The following is a 26,108-nucleotide window of genomic DNA, read 5'->3' as shown; positions in this document are numbered from 1 at the left end:
ATTCCAGGCCTGATATCATATTCTTGGTTCATTTGGTCGATTCATTGCATTTTGATAAGAAACAAATATAGAATGTGATTGTTCCTCCCTGTCAGATTTTTTCCCGATAATATTACTATAAATTAGTACTGTGTATCTGTATAAATACTATAAAATACCTTAGGTACTTCAATAGGTTGTAGTCTCACTATAAATACATGTACTTTATAACAGATACTTAGTACTTCTGTATATCTTATGTTATACATACTAGAAGTTAATACTCTATAACAAATTGTTCAGTATGTTATTTTCGCTTGTAATTTTATTATTGTTATGTTAAATTGAACTCGTACTATAATTCAGTTCTATTACAGCTTATTTTCATGCAGTGTAACTTTCACATTATTTGGATAAATGCAAAATTTTGCATTGTTGAAATGGTGACTTCAGAAATGACTTACAGTGTACATGTTTGTACTATTACTTGATAAGAAATGTTCAACTTGAATTTTAAATTTTAGGTTCACGTTATTGCAAAATTTGTACTGCTGTGAAAACTTCCCTGTGTACAATGTTAACTAGTGTTGGACCTCTTTAGTTGTATGTTAACAGTCAACTTTATGTATTTACTACACGTTTGTTCACCTCTCGTCTCCTTTATGATTAAGTTTCCTGTTTTCAAAATCTTTGATATACATTTGTATCGGTGTGTTATTTGTGTATCTTCCATGAGTATTTTCAGGTGGTGGGTAATTCTCCCTTTTAATTATAACGTCAGGTCTTTGTAGATTTTGAAACTCCCAAATTTGAACATATAATAGAATGAGTTGAGATTGTCCATCAGCTGCAGTGCCATCTTTGTTGTGGCCTTTATTAAGAAAACCCATTACAGAGCAGGTGTTATTGTGTGCAGAATGTGAACAAGTGCTAGTTATAAACTTGTGTAATACACATAATATAATTGACACTCCTTGTTCAAACTGTCACATTATCATCATGTCCATTTTGGCCCCGTGACATACAAATGTAAATATTCAAGCCATGCCATACAATAGTTGTTATGACTGGAATTGATCCAACAGACACAATTACAAAAAATCTGTAAAATTTCACATATATTCTTGTACTCTTATTATTTGCAAGAATTCAACATATTGTTCTCCAGAAGTTCAAGAAAACATTTTTAATAAAATTTTATATATCATGCATCATGAAATGATGGTTGATTGGAGGTTTAAAGTATCAGTTCTGCATCATGATCTTACTGATAATTCCTAGCTATATACTATAAGTATATTCTGTTGCCATCATGTAAATCATGCACATTATAAGCTTGTGCCGTTGGATTGCATTGTTATAGAAATATGTACCGTGCCGTCATCATGTTTCTCCATTTCAGCTTGGAGGTCACTTGAGCTTACGATACATTATCCCAGGCACCAATATCCAACCACACTATATATATATTCCATGATGGTGCTTCCTCTTTCCTAACCGGAATGTTACCATTATAATGTATGGGGAAGTCCCGTTGTAGTCTCCAGTCTAGATTGGAATGACAGCATGTTTAGATATACCTGCCCCAGTCTGGGCTTCCTCGACAAAGAATGGCAGATAGATACAGGAAAAGCATCTTTAAAAAAAATCTGTTTGTCTATAGTAGCAAACTGTAGAGTAGGATTATCTTCTCCCTACCAAGTTAGAATTGCCTCCCTTTTTTTAGAGGTGTAGTGTGGAATGATGACCTCCCTTTGCCTTAGCTTTACTTATATAAAAAAATGAAAATGTTAATCTTTCTTAGAATTTTTATCACAGAGTTTAAGTCAAATAATAACATACTTGATATCATGTATAGTGGAATTTTCAATACTAATTGGAAAAGATTTTGTACATACACACACATATGATATTCTCTGATCTTTTGATCATGAAGAGGATAAAACACAAATTAATTGAAATATCAATTGTATGAAAACCTTGGCCTAGTTCCCCCCAAAAAATAATGACACAATGAAATTAATCACTGTTTCAGTTATAGAAGAACTTTATATAGGGATATTTTATACTTACCAATTAAAATTAAAAACATTAGTTTACATTTTCAAACCAATATACATTTTGTGTATGGCATGATTTTTTTCCCTGAATCTTTTCAGTTTAGATAAAATTTCTTGCATGATTGCATGGTTAACGTGTTCTTTTTTGTGATTTTATTTTATTTTATTTTTTCATTTTGGTCCTTAACTTCATCATTATACATAGTATTGTAAGTCTGATCAGTGGACTTGTTGCTAGTTATGTACAAGTTTATAATTTCATAAAGTTTTAGAATATATTGTGTATATATAAGCTCACTCATCAAGTCTAACCTGCTGTTTTATAGTCTGCTGTTTTTAGCTACACTCTCTTGAGAGATGATTTTTGTGTCGCCTACGACGGATGTCGTAAAGACACATAGGCGTTGCTTTTCCGACGGCGTCGTCAACAATGTTAAGGTTTTGCATTTAGCTCTGTTTCTGACAAAGCTACACCAACAAAACCTCGATCATAGATGTAGCATGGGTAGTGGAGCCTACTGCACTAAAAACTTTTCATTGATTTCTGCATTTTTTTGGTAAAAACCTCAAATTTATATATGTATCATGGGATGTATAGCTGAATGCATTACACTCTTTACTAGCATTTTAACGATTTCTGTATTTTTTTGCTAAAAAGCTTCAAATTTCTGGACTTAGAAAAAAAACCTCAACGTTAAGGTTTTGCGTTTAGCCCTGTTTCTGACAAAGTTACACCTCAAATTTCTGGACTTGGAAAAAACCTCAACATTAAGGTTTTAGCGTTTAGCTCTTGCATATTAGGCTCTTTTTGACAAAGTATAAGAGCTAGACCAACCAAACCTCAATCATAAATGTATCATGGGTAGTAGAGCCTACTACTCTATAAACATTTCATGGATTTCTGCACTTTTTCGGCTAAAAACCTGAAATTTCTGGACTTTTAAAAAAATCAATGTTATGATTTTGCGTTAAGGTCCGTTTCCTTATGTACTATGTCAAATGTTTATTATATAGACAAAGCGGGACAGGCGACACATTAATAATTACGCGTAATTCTTGTTATCTTAAGTGGCAATTTTTTGTGTGTATGAAACAGCCAGGGTTAAATTTTGATCATCTTAACTTAGCAATTGCATTTGTGTAATCAAAAGAATCAATTTATTAGCATTTTTTTGTAATTGATGAATGATATTAATATTTTGAAAATGTTTTGTATTGATCATTTCAAATATTTTGGATATGTTCCTAAATTTGTATGTACAGTTACATATATATATGTAGCTACAGACCAACACCAGACAGTGCAGTTGACCAATTTTAACAATGCCCCTTTATCAGACATGTACCAAAGGCTTTCTTTATCTTTTTCACTTTGTCCACATCTCATCATCACAAATATAGAGCTTTGCCTGCTCTCTCCCTCCCCTACACCTTCTCCACCCTGCTCTCTCCCTCCCCTACACCTTCTCCACTGTGGACATATTGAGTACTCATCAGCCCTTTTTGTAATATTTCCACATTTCATTATGCAATATCAGTTTATTAGTTCAGTTTAATGACTCAACCTTCTAACAAACACCTACTCACTTACTTGCTCTTATTAATACTAAAAGGGAACAAGGTCTACTCTTCCATGACGTTTGAGTGGTTGCAGTTTCATACAGCTTATTATGATCTGCATGTCATGGTATGGCATTGCAAAATCATTCATGTGTTTGTGTCTGGACTATGTGTTGATTATGACATGGCTTGACCCATAACATCACAACTGGCTTAAAACGTAATATGCACGCATCACTGATTTGTTACATACCACTTAAAGGTTCATACCTGTAAGGTCAAGGTCAAATACCACTTTAAGGTTTCCTCCATACCCAGACATCAAGGTCACATGTACCACATAAAGGTTCCTACAGTACACACCTATCAAGGTCACATAACACTTAAAGGTTCCTACAGTACACAAATGTCAAGGTCACATACCTTTTAAAGGTTCCTACAGTACACAAATGTAAAGGTCACATACCTTTTAAAGGTTCCTACAGTACACAAATGTCAAGGTCACATACCACTTAAAGGTTCCTACAGTACACAAATGTCAAGGTCACATACCACTGAAAGATTCCTACTTCAGCTGGCAAGGGCATGTACAACCTAAAGGTTTGATCCTTATCCCAAAAGTGAAAATAATGCACCTCTTAAATATTCCTCCCTCTAAGGTTAAGGTCAAATACCACTTAGTTTCCTACCCCTAATGTCAAGATCACATACCACTTAAATGATCCTATCATATAGCGCTGAAAGTTCCTACCCCAAAAGTCAGGGTCATCATATTTCACTGAAGTTCCTACCCCAAAAGTCAGGGTCATCTTGTTTCACTGAAGTTCCTACCCCAAAAGTCAGGGTCATCGTGTTTCACTTAGGTTCCTACCCCAAAAGTCAGGGTCATCATGTTTCACTTAAGTTCCTACCCCATAAGACAAGGTCACCTATCTACTTCTTAAATGTTCCTCGCTCAAAAGTCGAGATCAGGTACCAGTTAAATGTTCCTACAACAAACATCCAGCTCACTTACCACTTAAATGTACTTCGCCCAAACGTCAAGGTCACATACCACTTATATCTTCCTACCACTGATGTCAGGGTACTGACCTTAAAGGTTACTACCCCTGATGTCAGAGTTATGTTCGACAGGAAGGACGTGACCTACCTCTATCAGCGATGTCACATGTAGATGTCAAATGTACTGTTTTCCTTGTTTGGTATATTGATATATATACCAATGTAAAAAAGGGTCGAGAAAGTTCTAATATTCTATTATGGCCCTTTCCCGAGGAAACTGTTCTCTTATAATGTACGTTGTCTGGGGATAGGTATAGTGCCCGAGCGGTGTGTATTATCATTTGATAATGTTTTGCTATGTGTCTTATCTGACTTTTAGTTCTTTTCAGTAACATATATATTTCATTCTTATTCTGTCCCGGCATGCAATATACTCATGTTTTTTTTAACTTTTTTCTATTCCATTTTTTACTGATACATCAAAAGAATTTTTGAGTAATATTATAAAGGCATTCAATCTTATTACATTAGTCAGCTGCTTGACACTGATCTACATGTTGTTGTATCAGTGGGAATGAAATTTCTAAAAAAAAATACGACAATGGTTTTAATAATGCTGAAAGCCACTGAGATTATTATAAGATGTAACATTTTAAATTTCAAAATTGTCGTTGGCATATTCTATAATTTAAAAAAAAAAAGTAATAAAAAAGTAATAAGATACAAAGATGTGTCTGTCTGTCCGACGGTTATTTATCACTGTTTGTCTGTCAGTAACTTTATCACAGTTTGCCTGTCAGTAACTTTATCACAGTTTGTCTGACAGTAACTTTATCGCAACTTGCCTGACAGCAGCTTATTCACTGTTTGTCTTACAGTAACTTTATCACAGTTTGTCTGACAGTAACTTTGTCGAAATTTGCCTGACAGTAGCTTATTCACTGTTTGTCTGACGTTAATTTATCACTGTTTGTCTGATAGTAATTTTATCACAGTTTGTCAGTAGTTTTATCACTGTTTGTCTGACAGTAACTTTATCACTGTTTGTCTGACAGTAACTTTATCACTGTGTGTCTGCTAGTAATCTATCACTACTTGTCTGACAGTTATATATCACAGTTTGTCTTACAGTAACTTTATCACTGTTTGTCTGACGTTAGTCTATCACTATTAGACTGTCAGTAGCTTTATCGGAGTTTGTCTGACAGTAATAACTTAATCACTGTGTGTCTGACGGTAATTTATCATTATTTGTCTGACGGTTATATCACCGTTTGTCTTACAGTAACTTTATCACTGTTTGTCTGATGGTAGTCTATCACTATTAGACTGTCAGTAGCTTTATCAGAGTTTGTCTGACGGTTATATATCACCGTTTGTCTTACAATAACTTAATATATCACTGTTTGTCTGATAGTCATTTTTTGTCTGACAGTAACGTTATCACCATTTGTCAGTTCTATCACTGTTTGTCTGACAGTATCTTTATAACAGTTTGTCTGACAGTAACTTATTCACTGTGTGTCTGATGGTAATTTATCACTGTTTGTCTGACAGTAACTTTATAACAGTTTGTCTGACAGTAACTTATTCACTGTGTGTCTGATGGTAATTTATCACTGTTTGTCTGACGGTAATTTATCACTATTTGTCTGACGGTAATTTATCACTTTCTGTCTGATGGTAATTTATCACTTTTTGCCTGACAGTAACGTTATCACCATTTGTCAGTTCTATCACTGTTTGTCTGACAGTAACTTTATTACTGTTTGTTTGACAGTAACTTTATCATTGATTGTCTGACAGTAACTTTATCACCATTTGTATGACAATAGTTCTATCATCGGTTGTCTGACAGTAACTTATTCACTGTTTGTCTGACAGTAGTTCTATCATTGTTTGTCTGACAGTAGTTCTATCATTGTTTGTCTGACAGTAGTTCTATCATTGTTTGTCTGACAGTAGTTCTATCATCGTTTGTCTGATAGTAGTTCTATCATTGTTTGTCTGACAGGAACTTTATCACCATTTGTCTGACAATAATTCTATCATCGTTTGTCTGATAGTAGTTCTATCATTGTTTGTCTGACAGTAACTTTGTCGAAATTTGCCTGACAGTAGCTTATTCACTGTTTGTCTTACAGTAACTTTATCACCATTTGTCTGACAATAATTCTATCATCGTTTGTCTGAGAGTAACTTTATCACCATTTGTATGACAATAGTTCTATCATCGGTTGTCTGACAGTAACTTATTCACTGTTTGTCTGACAGTAGTTCTATCATTATTTGTCTTACAGTAACTTTGTCACCATTTGTCTGACAGTAGTTCTATCATAGTTTGTCTGACAGTAACTTTATCAACATTTGTCTGACAATAGTTCTATCATCGTTTGTCTGAGAGTAACTTTATCACCATTTGTCTGACAATAGTTCTATCATCGGTTGTCTGACAGTAACTTATTCACTGTTTGTCTGACAGTATCTTTATAACAGTTTGTCTGACAGTAACTTTATCAACATTTGTCTGACAATAGTTCTATCATCGGTTGTCTGACAGTAACTTTATCAACATTTGTCTGACAATAGTTCTATCATCGGTTGTCTGACAGTAACTTTATCAACATTTGTCTGACAATAGTTCTATCATCGGTTGTCTGACAGTAACTTATTCACTGTTTGTCTGACAGTAGTTCTATCATAGTTTGTCTGACAGTAACTTTATCGCCATTTGTCTGACAGTAGTTCTATCACTGTTTGTCTGACAGTCACTTTATCACCGTTTGTCTGACAGTAACTTTATTACTGTTTGTTTGACAGCTGTAGTTATATCACTAACCTTACCTCTGTGTTTTACTGCTCTTTGGTTTAGAAACATTTCCAGGTTATAGTAACTTCAGGTTTAGAAACATTGAGTCCGTGAGATTATGCTACTCTCTGGTTTACTAACATTCACTTTTTGCGGTCTCACTGCCCTCTATCTTAGTAACATGTTATTATCTGAGGTATATATACTACCCTTTGGTTTAGTAACATTAACTCTGTGAGGTATATATACTTCCCTTTGGTTTAGTAACATTAACTCTGTGAGGGATATATTACCCTTTGGTTTAGTAACATTAACTCTGGGAGGGATATATTACCGTTTGGTTTAGTAACATTAACTCTGTGAGGTACATATTACCCTTTGGTTCAGTAACATTAACTCTGTGAGGTATATACTATCCTTTGGTTTAGTAACATTAACTCTGTGGGGTATATACTACCCTTTGGTTTAGTAACATTAACTATGTGAGGAATATACTACCCTTTGGTTTAGTAACATTAGCTCTGTGAGGTATATACTACCCTTTGGTTTAGTAACATAAACTCTGTGAGGTATATATTACCCTTTGGTTTAGTAACATTAACTCTGGGAGGGATATATTACCGTTTGGTTTAGTAACATTAACTCTGTGAGGCATATATTACCCTTTGGTTTAGTAACATTAAGTCTGTGAGGTATATATTACCCTTTGGTTTAGTAACATTAACTCTGTGAGGCATATATTACCCTTTGGTTTAGTAACATTAACTCTGGGAGGGATATATTACCGTTTGGTTTAGTAACATTAACTCTGTGAGGTATATATACTTCCCTTTGGTTTAGTAACATTAACTCTGTGAGGGATATATTACCCTTTGGTTTAGTAACATTAAGTCTGTGAGGTATATATTACCCTTTGGTTTATTAACATTAACTCTGTGAGGTATATACTACTCTTTGGTTTAGTAACATTAACTCTGTGAGGTATATCCTACCCTTTGGTTTAGTAACATTAACTCTGGGAGGGATATATTACCGTTTGGTTTAGTAACATTAACTCTGTGAGGGATATATTACCCTTTGGTTTAGTAACATTAACTCTGGGAGGTATATACTACCCTTTGGTTTAGTAACATCAACTCTGTGAGGTATATATTACCCTTTGGTTTATTAACATTAACTCTGTGAGGTATATACTACTCTTTGGTTTAGTAACATTAACTCTGTGAGGTATATCCTACCCTTTGGTTTAGTAACATTAACTCTGGGAGGGATATATTACCGTTTGGTTTAGTAACATTAACTCTGTGAGGCATATATTACCCTTTGGTTTAGTAACATTAACTCTGGGAGGGATATATTACCGTTTGGTTTAGTAACATTAACTCTGTGAGGCATATATTACCCTTTGGTTTAGTAACATTAAGTCTGTGAGGTATATATTACCCTTTGGTTTATTAACATTAACTCTGTGAGGTATATACTACTCTTTGGTTTAGTAACATTAACTCTGTGAGGTATATATTACCCTTTGGTTTACTAAGATTAACTCTAGCTGCCCTCTGTTTTAGTAACATTAACTTTATTAGGGTATGCATGTATATTACATTTGTTTTAGTAACATTAACTATGCGAGGTCTCACTGCCCTCTGGCTTAGTGTAACATTAACTCAGTGAGATTATATACTGCCTTATGGTTCAGTAACATTAACTCTGCAGTGCCTGAAAAAAAAAATTTGGGCAAGTAAAAATTTAAGATTACTGGCCCAAATGATATAGTGCAAGCCAAATCCGGGCGGAACTAAATCGGCTTGGAAAACTCAATTAAGTGGTTCACAGTTCATGACAACGATGTCTACTCACGGTTCATGTAATATAGATCCCATATCTATGCCATAGACACAAATATATAGTATATTAAGGAATAGAACACTCAAAAAACATGTCCATGTCGTTGTAGCATTCTCTGACCTACTTCTAAAACATGGCTCCTGGGTTAGTACAAAATAGCAGGGGGAATTTCAAACAGAACAAAACGATATGGAGTTTGTTTGTATTCCGCTTGTTAAACATCACATGTATTCCATTTTTATATTAACCAGAAAATCATGCCAAATGTTGTCTGCTTCACTTTTAAAATTACGATAATATGAATTTTAGCAGGAGTGTAGGGCAGTCGCCCAGACGTTTTATTTTGGGCCAGTAATTACTTGTCTTTGGACAACTTCTGGTCGCCCTGACACGAAAGTGGTCGCCTCAGGCGAGTGGGCGACCGTCCATTTCAGGCACTGACTCTGTAAGGTTAAATACTACCATTTGGTTTAGTAACATTAGCTCTATGATGTAATATACTACCATCTGGTTTAGTAACATTAAATCAGTGAGGTTATATACTGCCCTTTGGTTTAGTAACATTAACTCTGTGAGGTCTAACTACCCTTTGTTTTAGTAACATTAACTCTATGAGGTCTTACTACCCTTTGTTTTAGTAACATTAACTCTGTGAGGTCGTACTACTCTCTGGTTTAGTAACATTAACTTTATGAGGTCTTACTACCCTTTGTTTTAGTAACATTAACTCTATGAGGTCTTTCTACCCTTTGTTTTACTAACATTAACTCTATGCAATGTTATACTTCCCTCTTAATTTAGTAACATTATTTCTGTGAGGTTATATACTGCCCTTTGGTTTAATAACATTAACTCTGTGAAGTCGTAATACTCTCTGGTTTAGTAACATTAACTCTATGAGGTCTTAATACCCTTTGGTTTACTAACATTAACTCTATGAGGTCTTACTACCCTTTGGTTTAGTAACATTAACTCTATGCAATGTTATACTTCCCTCTGGTTTATTAAAATTATTTCTGTGAGGTTATTTACTACTGTTTGGTTTAGTAACATTAACTCTGTGAGGTTTTTCTACCCTATCATTTAGTTACATTAACTCTGTGAGGTTATCGTACCCTATAAATATACTTAGCAACAGTGAATATATTAACACTATATGTAAAATATCCACTTTTATATTATTTATAATTGCACAAATGTGTTCAACATAAACCAGGGAAGCTTAAACAAATTTCAATACAATATGGTCTGGGTGTGTTTCTCAATAGCACAATCGCACAATTAATCATTTGTTTTTCCTTAAAACTCTAACAAATGTTCCTGAAATTGAGTCCCTATAGTGAAAACAGAAGTGTGTGCTTGCTAGTCAGTCTCCTTTGGTTTCCACAAACCCTTGAGCTTACCTCTGTACTAACTGTTGCCCCAGACCTAGTGTTTTGCCACACACCCAGGTAGCCCTGGCTGCTGTGCTTGATGGCTGGGGCCACTGGTTGGTATGGAGGGGTTCTGGGGCCTAAGACTTACTGTGGAGATGTATGGTGCTGTCTCTCTCTAATGTGTATGTCCTCCTCTCTGTCAGATTCCACCGCCCTTCAAGCCTCAGGTGACCTCCGAGACTGACACGCGCTATTTTGATGATGTCTTCACTGGAGAGTCTGTGAGCCTGACTCCGCCCAACAAGCAAGGGCCTGGGGAGTTCCAGTTCGGAAACTTCAACCTGGCTAATGGAGGCCATCCCCTGGAGAGCATTGACGAGGAGATGCCTGAGGCCCTGCCCTACTTTGAGAAGTTCTCCTACCATGGTAGTAAGGTGTCGCTGGCCCACAGCCACGCCTCCAGTTGTATGAGCTTTGAGACAACATGGAGCACATGACCTCACAGACACTCACATATATAGGACCCATAGGGTCATGTGACTCCCGACTGTGTGGCATGTCAGCACAAGAGATCTGCTAGTTGATGGTGCCATCCACTGCTTTCAGGTCACGTGGTCAAGTTACTTTTTGATCATATGATTTACAGACAAATTTGCCACATGAACCAAGGACATTGATGTGGGTTCACATGCTCTGTACCAGTTGATCCATATTGTTGTAACTATTGGATTCTTTTGTAACAGACGAAGGCCATTGTATAATGATTATATAATGTGTAAATTGATTTTAAACGAGGTGTCAAATTTGTCCTTCTGTCACACAGATATTACATATTATCTGTCGACAACAGCACACAAATGATTGTCCATTGATGAACACACTGATGTATGTAACTTGTCAATCATGACCTGCAATGACCTGTTATTGTTGCGTGCTCGTTAACAGGAGGTAGTGGACATAGAGTAGAAGTGCTACTAGGGAAGTTGTGTACAGTTCTTAATGTTGGCAGGGTAATAAATCATTGTCTTAGAAAATCAACGTTCACAGTCTAGAATTATACAAATAACCGATATGTTGCACATTTTGTCAAAATTCCTAGAAATATTTCTACATGGATGTATTGCAGGATACTTTTATAGCACTAGGTTTGACACTTATGCATATATTTCTTCACCTCAAAAAAATCTTCCAAGTTTGTTTGTTTTTCATTTGTATATGTTTTCCTCATGTGACTTGACAAGAGGTTAAATGAGGTAAGAGATATAAAAGTTGGTTTTGTTTGCACCCTCAAAAATTGGAAACCTAAATGACATGGGATAAACCTAGGGGTGCCAAGCTTTATATAGTTGGTGGGATTTGTGAGAGGTCAAATGATTTGTCTTCAGAGAGGAAATAGATCCTGGATATTTTTGTAGGTCGACACTTATCAAGAGAAGGTGTCTTTGTAGGTCAACACTTATCATGAGAAGGTGTCTTTGTAGGTCAACACTTATCAAGAGAAGGTGTCTTTGTATGCCAACACTTATCAAGAGAAGGTGTCTTTGTAGGTCAACACTTATCAAGAGAAGGTGTTTTTGTAGGTCAACACTTATCAAGAGAGGGGTGTCTTTGTAGGTCAACACTTATCACGTGAAGGTGTCTTTGTAGGTCAACACTTATCAAGAGAAGGTGTCTTTGTAGGTCAACACTTATCAAGAGTCTTTGACCGCTATCTGGTGGTATAGCTGAAATTTTCACACAAAAAAATGGTTTATCAACAAATTGCTCTTTACTATCTAATTATAACAAACAATGAAATCACTGGAGTTCTTTTCTGAAACTATTGAGGGTTTGACATTTTTTTTTTTAATTCAGCCTGTCAAAGTTGTCCTTTTTAAAGATATATCTTAACAAATATGATGTAAATGTGTAGTTGCTGGTCATGTGGTTGTGTTTGATATTGCAGCTGTTCGTTAATTTTTAATTGATTGGATACGCAGCTTGCTATCATTTATCAGAATGAGTTTAAATATCATGGGAACAGTAATCTGAACTTGCTGTTATAAGCTATTGAAATTGTATTGTACTTGTTTATATTTTTATTCTTAAGTAATGCTAATTAATTGAGATTATAACTCACCTGTAAATCATCCAATTTCTTGGTCACCTAATTTATACACAGTAATGACATGGAGTGAAAGTAGAGGCACATTCAAGACAGAAGATTTGAGTGAGAGTATTTTATATTGATTGGTTATATAGCCAATCTAATGAAAGTTTTGTTTTCCTTGATAAATCATGATCAGTAGTATGTAAATATACAAGGTACTAGAGGTCAATGTTGACAGGCTAGTATGCTGAACAGATCACGAGAGCTATGTAACTGTTAGTGTTAGTGTATGTAGCTGTGTGTAATTTACATTGTCTGACAAAAACTCATTTCTGCAATGTGATGGAAAGAGATTTTCTGTTATTATGTCACATGAACATCTGATGTGTCTTAACATTTTCTCCAGGTTGGTAAGTATGGATTATGAGAAGTTCTTTTTACACAACCATTTTTTTTTTGTTATTTTTTTTATATATATATTTTTACATCGCACATCTATGACCAAGTGTTAACAAAGCTGGCTGAATTGAGTCATTTCGGTACATATATAACAACTATTGTACATATGTTTCTAGCGTAGCCTAAATCGACATCGATTTTATGGACAACTCGTACACATTTTACACCTTTGTGTGCATATGCTTCATTGGTCATTTGTCTGATGAACATGACAGTGTACATATCGAACAAGTCATCGAAACATCACATAGAAAATGGTATTGGTTGTGTAAAAAGAACTTCTCATAAAACATATGATGTGGATCACAAGAAAATAAACCTTCAAGAAATTATTTAATTTGACAATGGAAATTTCATCAGCCAATCACAATTTACCCTGTTTCTTTTTCTTTTTTTTTCTTTTTTTTTCTTTTTTTGTTGTTATCTAAAGCTTAAATTGGTAATTTAAAAAAACTTAAGAAATTCAAGAAATAAAGTTTGTTTAAAGGAATTGATAAAAAAAAATCTAATTAATGTAAAGGTCACCCAGACATGACCTTGTATAGGTCACTGTCAGGTGTTAATGTGATAAGGTAAAAGAATATGTTTTAATCAGACAAGTGTTCGAGTTCATAAATGCTGGGCACTGAATCATGGTCCGAGATCTATCGAGGCAAGTATTGGTGTACTAATGTAGATTTTAGATTGTTTTTCAATTTAGTATTGTAAGTATTTTTGAAATTTCCTGTGAAAATTAAGTGTATAGACGTTATGTGATTGCCTGAGACGGCCTGTTGTATGTCTGGTATTTCTGTGATTTTTCTGAACATGTGATAGTTGTATTTTTGATATTTCTGATTGTTTTATTTGTATCATCTAATTAAAAAACAGTATGTATAGCTGTTTATCGGGCAAAACCCATTTAAACACATTATTAACTTCATTTTGAAATAGCAATGTAAACTGTATGTAATGTACATACATGTATATTATGTGAAAACAGTTTTACGTTATGTAAGATGTGAGATTCCATATGGCTTCGGAACATGTCATTGTCACTTTTGCCTGTTTTTTAATTGAGTGGGTTTTTAAAAATTATTTTTAAACAATTCTATTATTCAATATTATGAAACGTTAACAAAAGATGATTCTGTTATTTTATTTAGAAAAAACAATCACCTGTCTTATACCCCAAACAGATCAAACATGGCAAATAACAGATATCAGGATATTAAAACATCAACCAGTTATTGACACTTAGTAGTCTGCATAGCTACACGAATAAATCTTTTAACCTTATCCCCCCTCCCCCCACCCCATACTGTGTGGAGCAATATAGCTATTTACAAACTTACTCTTAAAATCTCATTGTTTTATGTGTATAAATGATTTAATGATAGCCAGGTTGAACATCCAGACACTTTTTACCCCTAAATGATAAAAAACTATTAAAAATGTATGAAGTTTTTATGATTATGTAGTTCATGAGTGTGCCAAGGTTTGGGTAAGGTCTTGCCTAAAGGGAAGGTTTACCAGGTACTTGTTCACATAATTGTATGCCAGGCATCATTATACAGGGTGTGGTAATCTGAATATTTGTCATCAAACAGAAATATTACCAAACTCTGCAATCCCGAGATTACAGATTTACAGTCCGTGGTACTTTGGCTGGAGAAAGAGAAAAATTAAAATCCTTGCATTAATTTTGTAATGCATTTATAGAAAACCATCCTGAATAAAAATTATGTTGATTTGATAAATTAAATTTGTTGAATTTTCAAATGTTTTGAAATATAATTTTAAATAAATTAGGCCAAATAAAGCATAGTCCAGGAATTGTCAATCTACATTTATTATCTTTTAAAAAAAATCAGGTTGTTCGCATAGGCTGAAAGTCACTACCTCAAAATCAGTTTGAATGTACTGATATCTTCATATTTTGGACTTTATATCTGCTGTTTAATGTTTTTGTTTTAATATTTTATAATTGTTTTATTTCAATTATAGAATTTAGCAAAATTAAATCACGGTTGTTGAAAGCTTCTGGAAGTGCAGTTAAGGAGCATAAAACCCCCTACATTTATTGTTACGACCTGTTTAGTAGATATATGTACATCATTTGATGTGATATTATCCCCAAAAAACATAATGACAGGTAATCTCTCGTGAAAAAACAAACACTGTTTTTCATAAGCAAAAACATTTGTGGACTGTTGCCATCATTGCTGATGCTGTGTAGAACATTAAAGGGAGGTAACTCTGTTTAGTTTAAAACATTTCAGGCAAATATTTGAGATAATTATTATTTTGATCAGAGTTTGTATTAGGTATCAGAATTCTTAATTAAATCAGCTATACCGTATACAGTTGTCCCACTAGCCATCTAAAATATAATTCATAGAACTAAAATATAATTCATAGAACTATAAGAAGAACAATAGACCATTATGTTGAGATTTGACCCAACAACTATGTGTTTAGCACAGTATGAATGTCAAAAGCCAGTTTTATATGGATAGTAATACTTTATTTGTTGAAGTGTGGAATATGTTATGTTTGCTCATTGAATGTTTCATTTTAAAACTATTGTACTGAAGTACAAGTCAAAATATATTACTGTTTATGAGAATTTATATATATATATGTAATCATGGTATGATAATGATTTGTTATAGTTTGTTTGAAATCCTTGACACAGTTTTCTTTGATAGTTGATTTGTCAGGATTTTAATACCACAGACTGTAGGGTTCACATACTCTAATAATGTTCCTTATAAATTGAGAGTCCGGAATTCTTACTACAATTGTAGTCTATAAGGAACCTAGCCAGGAATAGTGCTGATTGCTTGTTGGGGCCACAAGCCTTTAGGGCCTGGAGCTCGAGCCAAACACTATATTCTCTGTAGAGCAGAAAGTGAGGAGAGTTCAGGACTATATATATATATTGTATTTTGTGTACAGGTCAGAAGAAAGGGAGGGGTCAGAACTAAATATACATTGTCTGTAAGGATACTAGAGGCCTCAAGGGTCAAAACAGTCTATAGAGTTCTGTAATGCCTATAGGTCAGATAGGGGGTGGGGGCAGGGTTAAGATCGAGTCTAAGGACACGGGTCAGAGCTCTAACACATGAACTGCAAGGGTCAAAATCAGGACTCTATCGGTAATACTTCAGTTTGTAGAGGTACAGGAGATAAGACTCCATACTACAGTCAGTGTTAACCCGAGTGCCTCTGGCTCCAAACACCACACTTTTGACATTTTGACAGATGTCTGGTGTCAAAATGCTAGAAGGCCAGTTTTGGGGCTAGAGAAAACTTGGCCTATCTCTTTGTGTGTGGGAGGAAAGTACATGTATATCACCTGTAGGGGTCACAATCACTTTTATCCTGGATTGACCAATTCTGTGATTAACAGAACATCCTCTACGAAGTAATTAATGAGTGTATGAAGTTATGTAAATACATGGTGATACTCTTCTTGTGTAATATTAAGAGGTTAGTTACCATGCTAGATCAATAAAAAAAATCATGTACTGTATAGGAGTATTTTTGTTTTACATCACTGTGAACAGCAATGTTCAATGCAGCCTGTTCATAGACTCCTACATTACAAAAAATCATAACTCATTATTTCTATTACTTCAAAATTAAAGATCATTGCTGTGGTTTGTGCTCAGCAAATATGGGGGATATATATGCCACGGTCAAATACATGGCCGGGACCTTGTTGGCCTGTCAGTGTTCTGTCATACAGCTTATATTTACAACCCAATCACAACAACTAGACATTGGATTTCGTTGTCAAACAGGTTTATTGTTTCTCTGACAAGGACTTTTTGGTTTTACAGCCGATTACATCCCAGATGTACTATTTCTTAAAACCAAGTATCAACTGAAAACTTCTATTTGCAAGTTAAAGGTTAATGAAAATATATATTAAGTGTTATACTGGTAAATACAAAAATTAAGATAGTATTGTCACAATTGAAAAACCAAGACTCACCATGGAGCTAGTTACATATACATTGATATCACAAATCTTTCAAATAACAATAAAATCGTAATAAGCTGTTTACTCAAAACATACTCAACACACTATTTAGAGTGTCGGAGTAAAACTTTCAGATATTGGGACAATAATTACAGTTTATCAGTGATCAGGTGCCTCATCAATACATGACCTCTTTGAGTTAATTATAAAAGTAAAGGTTTTGTCTATCATTTGCTTTCTTAGGATGTTAATCAAACATCACATTTTATACCGGATTCAGTGGTGTTGTTGCTCATCATTAATTCTAGTTTCATTTGCTTTCTTAGTACAGACAACTTTTGTTGTTAAAGAAACACTTTCAGTTCTCTGTCCTATATGGGTGATCCAGGTTTTGCTGTACTGTAAATTAAAACAATAAATCATTAGAATATAAGAAAGATCCCAAACTAGAACATTTTCAGAGAAAAAACTAAGGTATACAGAAAGTATTCTGCAAAACATTAAAGCAGTGCTGTATGATTTTTCCATATTTTTTTTTATTTTTTTACACATTTGTTTACAGAAATGTCATGAAAAGTTTCACAGTGTTACATATTGCTAGATTCTTCTTCACTGATCTGTAAAATAATTTTATGATAAAGCATTTCATATTATGATGAATACAAATACATACATATTGTTGACTTAACAGCATCCTGCAGCACAGTATAATCACTGTCCTTAAGTACATTGTATAGGTTTCACTACCTTATAATCACATTTTCTCTGTCCTCAATAAACTCTGGGATTATATATGTATATGACATGGACACGTTTGTCGCTATTCTGCCGGAACATTTGGTAGTAAAAATGATATATTATTGGACACTATAGCATGTGCTAGTTTTCTTTGTAAGTGCTTTTAATATGACAGAAGCATATGGTTAGTGAGAGATAGTGTGGGACGTTATATAACACGTACAAATTTTGTCAATCATGACTTAAACATCAAGGTGATTAGCTCACCTGGTCCAATCTGAGGACCAATGAGCTTAAGCCATGATGCATTTGCTGTCGGCCATCATTCCTTTAAAACACTACTAGTTCTAGCTAAGTGGATCCTTTTGCCATAGAGACATAATTAAGGTTTTAGAAACGGGGGGTGTGCCCCCACCCCACCTATGGGTAAAGAGGTGGGGGCCAATGAGGGATACTTGGGTAGATCTTAAGCCTTTTCCTTAAAACAGATAAGAGGATTTGAACCAAATTTCATCTCAAAAACCCTTCAGCCAAGTGACACAATGCGTATACTTAATTGCTTCGAAAAGTTTTACTAGAGTTGTACAGTTATCAGTTGGTGTGGAGGAAGGGGGACTCTACGGAAGAAGTTTTAATACAGTTTTACCCATTAAAAATTATCCTGATCCCCACTACCAAATCAAACAAATCTGCCCCACTCCTGGCGACTAGTACCTAAGACATTAATGGTAGAGATCCCTTCTTTTTAAGAATTTAAACAATTATCAGCTTAATTTTCTTTTTTAAATCACTCATACTATCACGACTGGCGCAGGGGGCTGGCCCCATCCCTGGGGGAGTGTAGCTGGCCTTAGGGCTGAGCATCGTCATATACCCACAGTCAATTGTGCTACATGTACACATACTAGAGATATTAGACGATGGGGGCTGAGGGGTAATGCTCAAAATGGGAATCTTGGGTTGGTTTTAGATCCTATTAAGCCTTCTGCTCTTGATCAGACGATTATATTTCAGCCGAATTTGGTATGAAATATCCTTAAGATAAATAAAACACATTTTGTTTGAAATACTCTTGGGAAAGGGAAATAAAATGTCAAAAAAAAAAGACGGGTTTGTTCCACTTGGTACTAAAAGGCAGTCCCCAAAATGGAGAGAACATTTTTCTGTAATTGTTGAACTTCAAAGTAAGCAATACAGGTCCACTGGGCCTCTTTAGGTACCTGGTAAGTACACTATTAGTGTATCTCTCGGTGCTTGTAATATGATAAAACCATATGGTGATATCACAAGACCTTATACAAGCCACTGAATAATCTTAACAGTACAAAATTGTTGTTGACGGCAAACAGATATAGATACGTTTTGCTGTCCTACAAAGACGGGTTTCCTATATAAAGATATGTTTCAGTGTTCAATCAATGCCCAGCACTGTGACCTCAATGTTTGTTCTCTCTTCCTAGATCGCCCCTCCCTGGAAGCCAGATGTGAAGAGTAGCTGTGACACAAAGTACATCCCAGACGAGTTTGCACGGGAGCCAATGTCTCTGACCCCGCCCCACCACAGACAGAGTGAGCTGTCACAAAGCTCACGACAACTGCTGTCCATACAGGAGGAAGGCGAGATGCCATACTTTGAACAGTTCTCCTACCATGGCACGAGTAGCCGCAGCTTCGGCAGCTACCTTAGCCAGTCTGTGTCAGGCACTGACGAAACGTTTTGATGTACCGTGAACACATCCAATTCAATGTTATCAAAGCGTTAAAGCTGAACAGTGTTTTAAATCTGAAAGAGAATGTATCCTTCCTTCCTTTGACCTGAATTTCAAATATCATTAATTGGTCTGATTTCAAATATGAAAATTTACCAGCATTACTAGTAGTGATAGTGATTTTTGCTGGTTGAAAACAGTATATATTTTCCTCAGAAAGCTTTTAATTGCCCTTACCCTTAATATCTTACTTTTTAGGTATTTTATACTCACATACCACTTATCAAAAGGACTGTGAACTATATATACAGCGATGACAAACTTAATGTCTTTCGAAAGGAACAGAAATGACATTGCCATTGTCTGCAGTTTACTTTTTAATAATGATGAGATCATTATTTTGGTTAGGTTTATCAATTAATTTGAACTTGTTAAATGTATCATAAAATGGAATGAAACATTTACCCAGTAGGCCACTACACAGATATAAGGGCAACTAATAGGTTAACTACGGGCTTCCCAGTGAACTTACAGCTGCAGTAGGGAATTCACCATAAATTAATAGGTAAAGTAGGGATAACCCTGTTATCTAATTTGTTCAGTAGAGATAGTTCTTGATTCAATATGGATGTGTCCCTGTGATTATTGGTTCATGAAGGTTGGGATATCTCATCTAAATATTTGATTCAATAGGGATGATCCAGGTGTGCAAAGTAATGATTCAGAGATATCCCATGATGAAATAGGGCTATCACAGTATTCTAAAGGGTTCAGTAGGGTTCAATATCCCAGGATGCAATAGAGCCGTCACAGTAGATAAGCTCAGAAGGGATATCACAATATGTACGATAATGGATTCAGTAGGGATATCCCAGGATGCAATAGAGCTGTCTCAGTAGATGGGCTCAGAAGGGATATCACAATATGTACAATGATGGGTTTAGTAGGGATATCCCAGGATGCAATAGAGCTGTCTCAGTAGATAGGCTCAGAAGGGATATCACAATATGTACGATAATGGATTCAGTAGGGATATCCCAGGATGCAATAGAGCCGTCTCAGTAGATAGGCTCAGAAGGGATATCACAATATGTACAATGATGGGTTTAGTAGGGATATCCCATGATGCAATAGGGCCGTCTCAGTAAAGTATATAGATTCAGTAGGGATTTCACAGTATACTTATGGATTCAGTAGGGAAATCCCATGATGCAATAGTAATGGGTTTAGTATAGCTCTATCTCAGCAAATTTTTCAATTCAGTAATGATATTCTTGTTAAGTAATGGGTTTATTAGGAATATCCTGGTATTAGAATAGCGTCAGAAAACGTATTCCTGTAAAATGTTTGTAAAAATGAACATTTCTGTACAGGAATTAACTCAGTAGCTGATTATTGGGCCGGTTGATCTATTGAGTGCTTGTAGAATTCTAAGTAAGTGCTAAAGAGTGAGTGTTACAAAGTAAGATAGGGGTTATACTTGTGTATAGCTGTGTAATCCTTAGTTTGTTAATGCTTACAGAGGGTTACTTTTATGTGTGATATTTACAAGTATAGGTCTCGTTATACTGATCCTCCAGTCAGTTGGCCCATTCAACTAAAATATTACTTAAGTCTTGGACATAAATAAGGCTACAACAAGAACTACAACCCTTGTAGTACAAGTAGAAGCCGTCCTAGTGTCCCATTTGTTTTAGGGGATGGGTTAAACGATACAGCTCTCTGAGTGAAACATGAATCGTTGTTCATTGTTATCATCAGCATACCAAAGACAACAGTGTTTTGTTTTTTTATATTATAGGAGTTTTGTCTTGTGTCCATTGTCTGTGTAAACTGCTTATTTTGATAGATTTTAAAGAAAAACTGAGGTGCCTTTTTTGTCATTTTTTCATCATATGCCAAAATGACGATATCCTTTAAGGTATATCGGTTTAGGTTTACAATGTACAAGGTTTAAGGTTTGTTAAGGTATTTCTCCTAAATCTGGTCTCATTTCAAGGTGTATACTATAATTCCCTATTAATCATTGATAATTATGATATAGGTAAGTTTTATAGAGCTTTTAATCAAATCAAGTCATTAACATTTGAAATTAATGTTCCAAATTGCTTTAATTGAATGATATTTTGATGATAATTTACATATATAATCAAACTTATTTTTAATGATTTAACTGTTTAAGAATTACAAAATATTGCATATGTACAGTGAAACACTGTTACTCGGCTCTCTCCAAAATCCAGCAAAAAATTAATATGAAATGAGTAATCCTGTTCGATTAAATTGTATGACTTGATATTCCCGTCCAGACAAAAGAGGTTTCACTGTATATCAATATTATTTAGTTAGTATACAAACAGGTATATGCAAGTAGTTCAAGCAACAATTTGAGAACTTTTAGCTTGAAAGGTTGTATGACATAACGGACTATCAAGATGGGAAGTAGGATTTTTTTGTCGAAGGGCGTTGAACATTGATTGGTCTGACAATGTTAATACTTATTGTTTCTGGGGTGGGAAACTGGACGGCTGTTGATATTACCATTGTTGTACTAAGTATGCATATATTATGCTCGTGGTCGTTGATGCCTTTTTTACCTAGTGATAATATAATGTTCCAGTACGCTGTGTGCTCTGCACACGCATGTCTCCATGTTTGACTGTGGGTTCCCATACACCTTATTACAGTTCCACAATACTTTGTAATTTATTGTAAATGACTATATTGTAGTGGAGTTATCAGTCGGTATGTCTGTGTATATACTTGTAAATCTAATGATACATTTATGACAAGTGATTATCGGTAATTGAGAAAATGTTGTTTGTTTCAAATGAGAAGGGACAAATTACAAATACGATTGTTTTTAATGGTATTCGGTGGAGTGAAATGCTGGCATTTCAAATTAACCTATTTTATCCTATCAATAAGTGACATATGTAGTTATCAGTTATTTTCATACCCCTCCTTTCTCCCTGTCATAAATTTTAAGGAACCAAACTTAATAACTTGCTTTTAAGAGTTTCAAGAATTTCAAGTTCTTTGTTTCAAGTGTATTACCAAATAATATGAAAAAAGGTTAACCACTAGACTGTCTACTATCCTCAGTGTGCTAGATAAACACCCATAAAATGGTTGTTAATTTTAAATAATTTGCCATCACACACACAGGATTCCCTGTTTCCATGTGAAGTTAGAAGTAGTCAATCATAAGTATGTGGCTGGCTTTTGCTACTATTGTGCTAACATGTCACCGTTTCCACTGGTGTACAGGCCTAGGACACGGGACCTGTCTCCTAACAATATGTTATCAACTCAACACGGGCTCCTGTAAAGTTCAGTGTTATATTATTATATTAAACAGAAGAAAGAGACATTCAGATATGTTTGTACTGTTATCTACAACTTTAAAAACGTCATGGTATTTTATTCTCCTTAATTTTATTTTAATTTGTACCGGTAAGTAAACTGTTTTACAAAAAAATAAATCTTTAATACAATACTTACATAGGTGCTTTGGTTTTTACTGTCATATCACTGTATAGCCCATTAGCCTTATTGAAGACAAATATTATAATGTTAATATCAATCTCTAAGACTGCTACATGTTCCATCTTTAGAACAAGAAAATGTTTTGAGAGTATGGACAAGTCCAGGGGGCCATCACAAAATTACTGACTCAAAGTAGCAGATTGGCATACAGGACAATTAAATATCTTTTTAGCGTTTTACTGAATTCCATATAGATATAGGCAGGTCTGTTTCTATGAGTTTGTTTATGTTCGGATAATAACATTGTCAAAATGACAAGGTATGATGCACTTATAATTATTAGAGAAAATTCATTCATAGTTTTCTTCACAAAGTGTTCAACTTTAAACTTCCTATCAATGGATCAATATATACATATATACCGGTATACTGAATTACTCGATTCCTAATGATTATTAATATTGTTTATCTATGCTTGATTTGGATTCAAATTTCAAAACAGTGTTAAGTTGATGCCTGGTATTGGTGTATTAAAAGTATTTTTGTTAACAGAATAGTTCAAAATCTTTTTGAAATCAACATCTTGAAGACCACTTTTACTGAAATATAGGGCATCATCATTCATGGAACTAGATATGAGAAACATAGTTTGGATATGATGTATATATATTTTTAGTCCCTAAAACTACCTGATCTTTGTGTAATGTCTTAATTGATTATTGTTGGTTTTACCCGGTTATAGTTGACCAACAATCAGAATCGGAGAGCTGCACATTTATATACTGTGTAAACCCGGTGATGCCTGTCTGTGTTGACCGAGCTTGTTCCATCCTCTGCATATGCTAATGTGTACATACTCTTTACACTCATGCCAAGCTACTAAAATGTGGCATATCATCATTAATGTAAACATTGCCTATCATTACGGCTGCACAATTATGACCACACCCAACATTTAATCCACAGCTCCAGATGTTTTCTCGTTTAACATGGAACAGGCAGGTCTAAGAAATAATTTGTTTTCACTGAATTTCAGTTTTCTATTTATTTTATTTTTAGACCCGATTTATGTATGATAACTCATTCTTGTATTTAGATAAATCCTAAGAGGTACGAATTCCACCCTGAGAGGTTTTACATAAGTTTGGCAGCTGGAACTGATGTTTCGCTCCATGTCATTACCCAGGCTCTGATCCAACCTCCATAGACAGTTATTCTTGCCTGTGTTTCTGACCTGACCAGCCATCTATTACTACCTTGTGCTTTTGTACTGTTGTTACACTACCTCAATCACTTAGGTAAATCTAAATGATGAGAGGATGGTGGTTGGTTGAACAGATTTTTGTTCCACTTCCCCATACATTTTTTATTTAATAAATAATCAACATATGTGCATGTATTTATATTGGAATATTTAACGAGGGTGAGAAAATGTTTGAAAAACATTTATCAAAGCAAAGGCTGCAAATCGTTTTTCCAACTTCTTTAAATTCTGAGTTATATATAACACCATAATATACAAACGTATGTTGGTGATTATATCAATTTTTCATCACGTCTAAATGTAATGAAATGTGCATTCATGTCTACCTCAGTGCCTGTAAAGCTATGTGACTTCGAGATTCAAATTATTTGGCTTTGCAAACATCTATCACATGATGCTATTTACATCATACCAACAAGCTATGTGCAACTGGTATGGTAGATTCTGGAAGCTGCAGCCATTGGTCCTTCTCTATGTGTTAATTGTTTATGTATGCACATGTACATGAACAGATGTATCCTCTTTAGCTCCAAAAAGTAAACTCTTCCAAGGCTAGTGACAAATAGCTAGTTTGTTTACATTTAAAATAAAGGTGAGGCTTTGGAAAGCAATGCATATGCATGATATAAATGGACAAAAAAAGAAGAAAAATATACATGCATTTCTAATGGCAAATTTCCCATGTTTACTAACAAATATAAAGTCTGGTTACACTGTCGATGTGGTAGAATTTACTTTAAATTATATTAAAGACTTCTTTCCTTTAAAAGCAGACAAAGACCCCCCAATGTGTCCTGCTATCTTAGTTCTCCATTTAATGCAGTATTAAAAAGGGACTGTTTAGTCATGTGAAACCATATACCCTGGGTCACAGCCTCATGTCCGGTGTTCCATCCAAACAACTCCCAGAATACTCTATAATTATTGTAAGAAGTAGTTGTTATGGCTTCGATGTTTGTGGTGACTGACACAGTAAGTATTTGTGATGGTGTCTCTCCTTTTAAATTTATGATTTGTCGTTCCAAAGATAAAGTACACATTTTTGTCAGTTAAATTATAAGTACAGTTGTTTCATGAAAAATTGGGCTATCTCCAGTAATATTAGATGTTGACTTGGATACATTATCCTATGAAAATAACATGGAGTCAGCATGGACAATCCATGGAAAGCATTGTGTATAAAATAAAGTTTTTTATGTAGTTTTATTAAAAGAGTTGTTATTCTTATCTAGGGATTGAAGATTGACAGGGGTGTAGGATTAAGGGACACTCCTACCGAGGATGGAATATCCCTATTCTACACCATTGGGCATGAAAGAGTATTTTTCTCTCATTTCAACCACCAGAGTAAGCCCAGAAACCATGAAAATGCGTTTGGACTGGCCAATTTGAAAATATCAATTTTTCGCCTGAGCTTTTTAGACGAAAACAAATCAACCAGCCAGATTAAGGTAATAGGATTGTGTCACCATTTCTCAGTAGAATTTCTCCAAATTTTGTAGTTATATTGCATTGCTTTGAAGTAAGGAACATTTTCTGCTACAAAAAAAATATAGGTTGTCAGAATTTTAAGGATTTTAAATGGAAATTTATGTAAATAGGAGTGAGTTTTAAGACACAATTTTTTGCAAAATAATGTCAATAAAAATGATACTGACATAGATTAGTATAGCATTAATGTATATCAATTTAATAAATGCTGAAATTGTGTAAAATAGATTATCTATAAACGATTAAAAATTGACATTTTATAATA

The 26,108-nt window shown here is 34.6% G+C and overlaps 1 protein-coding gene across 3 annotated transcripts in view; it reads left to right on the top strand.

Annotated features, from left to right (window-relative positions):
• Positions 1-25,558, top strand: part of LOC110459812 (RAC-beta serine/threonine-protein kinase B-like) — a 51,178-nt gene extending 25,620 nt beyond the window's left edge. Inside the window, exons 11-12 of one of the 3 annotated variants that reach the window (XR_002463933.1) lie at positions 10,838-12,202; positions 12,270-12,812. Coding sequence is in view for 2 of the 3 variants with exons in the window: in XM_021512259.1 (XP_021367934.1) it covers positions 10,838-11,131 (294 nt within the window). In the remaining variant the exon portion in view is untranslated. Of the gene's footprint in view, positions 1-10,837; positions 12,813-19,350 lie in introns of those variants that run through there. The other 2 variants (XM_021512260.1, XM_021512259.1) reach the window with 2 other exon arrangements.
• The last annotated feature ends 550 nt before the right edge of the window (positions 25,559-26,108 follow it).

Source organism: Mizuhopecten yessoensis, unplaced genomic scaffold (assembly GCF_002113885.1).
Source record: "Mizuhopecten yessoensis strain PY_sf001 unplaced genomic scaffold, ASM211388v2 scaffold10227, whole genome shotgun sequence".
NCBI classification, from domain to species: Eukaryota; Metazoa; Mollusca; class Bivalvia; order Pectinida; family Pectinidae; genus Mizuhopecten; species Mizuhopecten yessoensis.
This window is presented reverse-complemented; position numbering and strand designations above follow the sequence as displayed.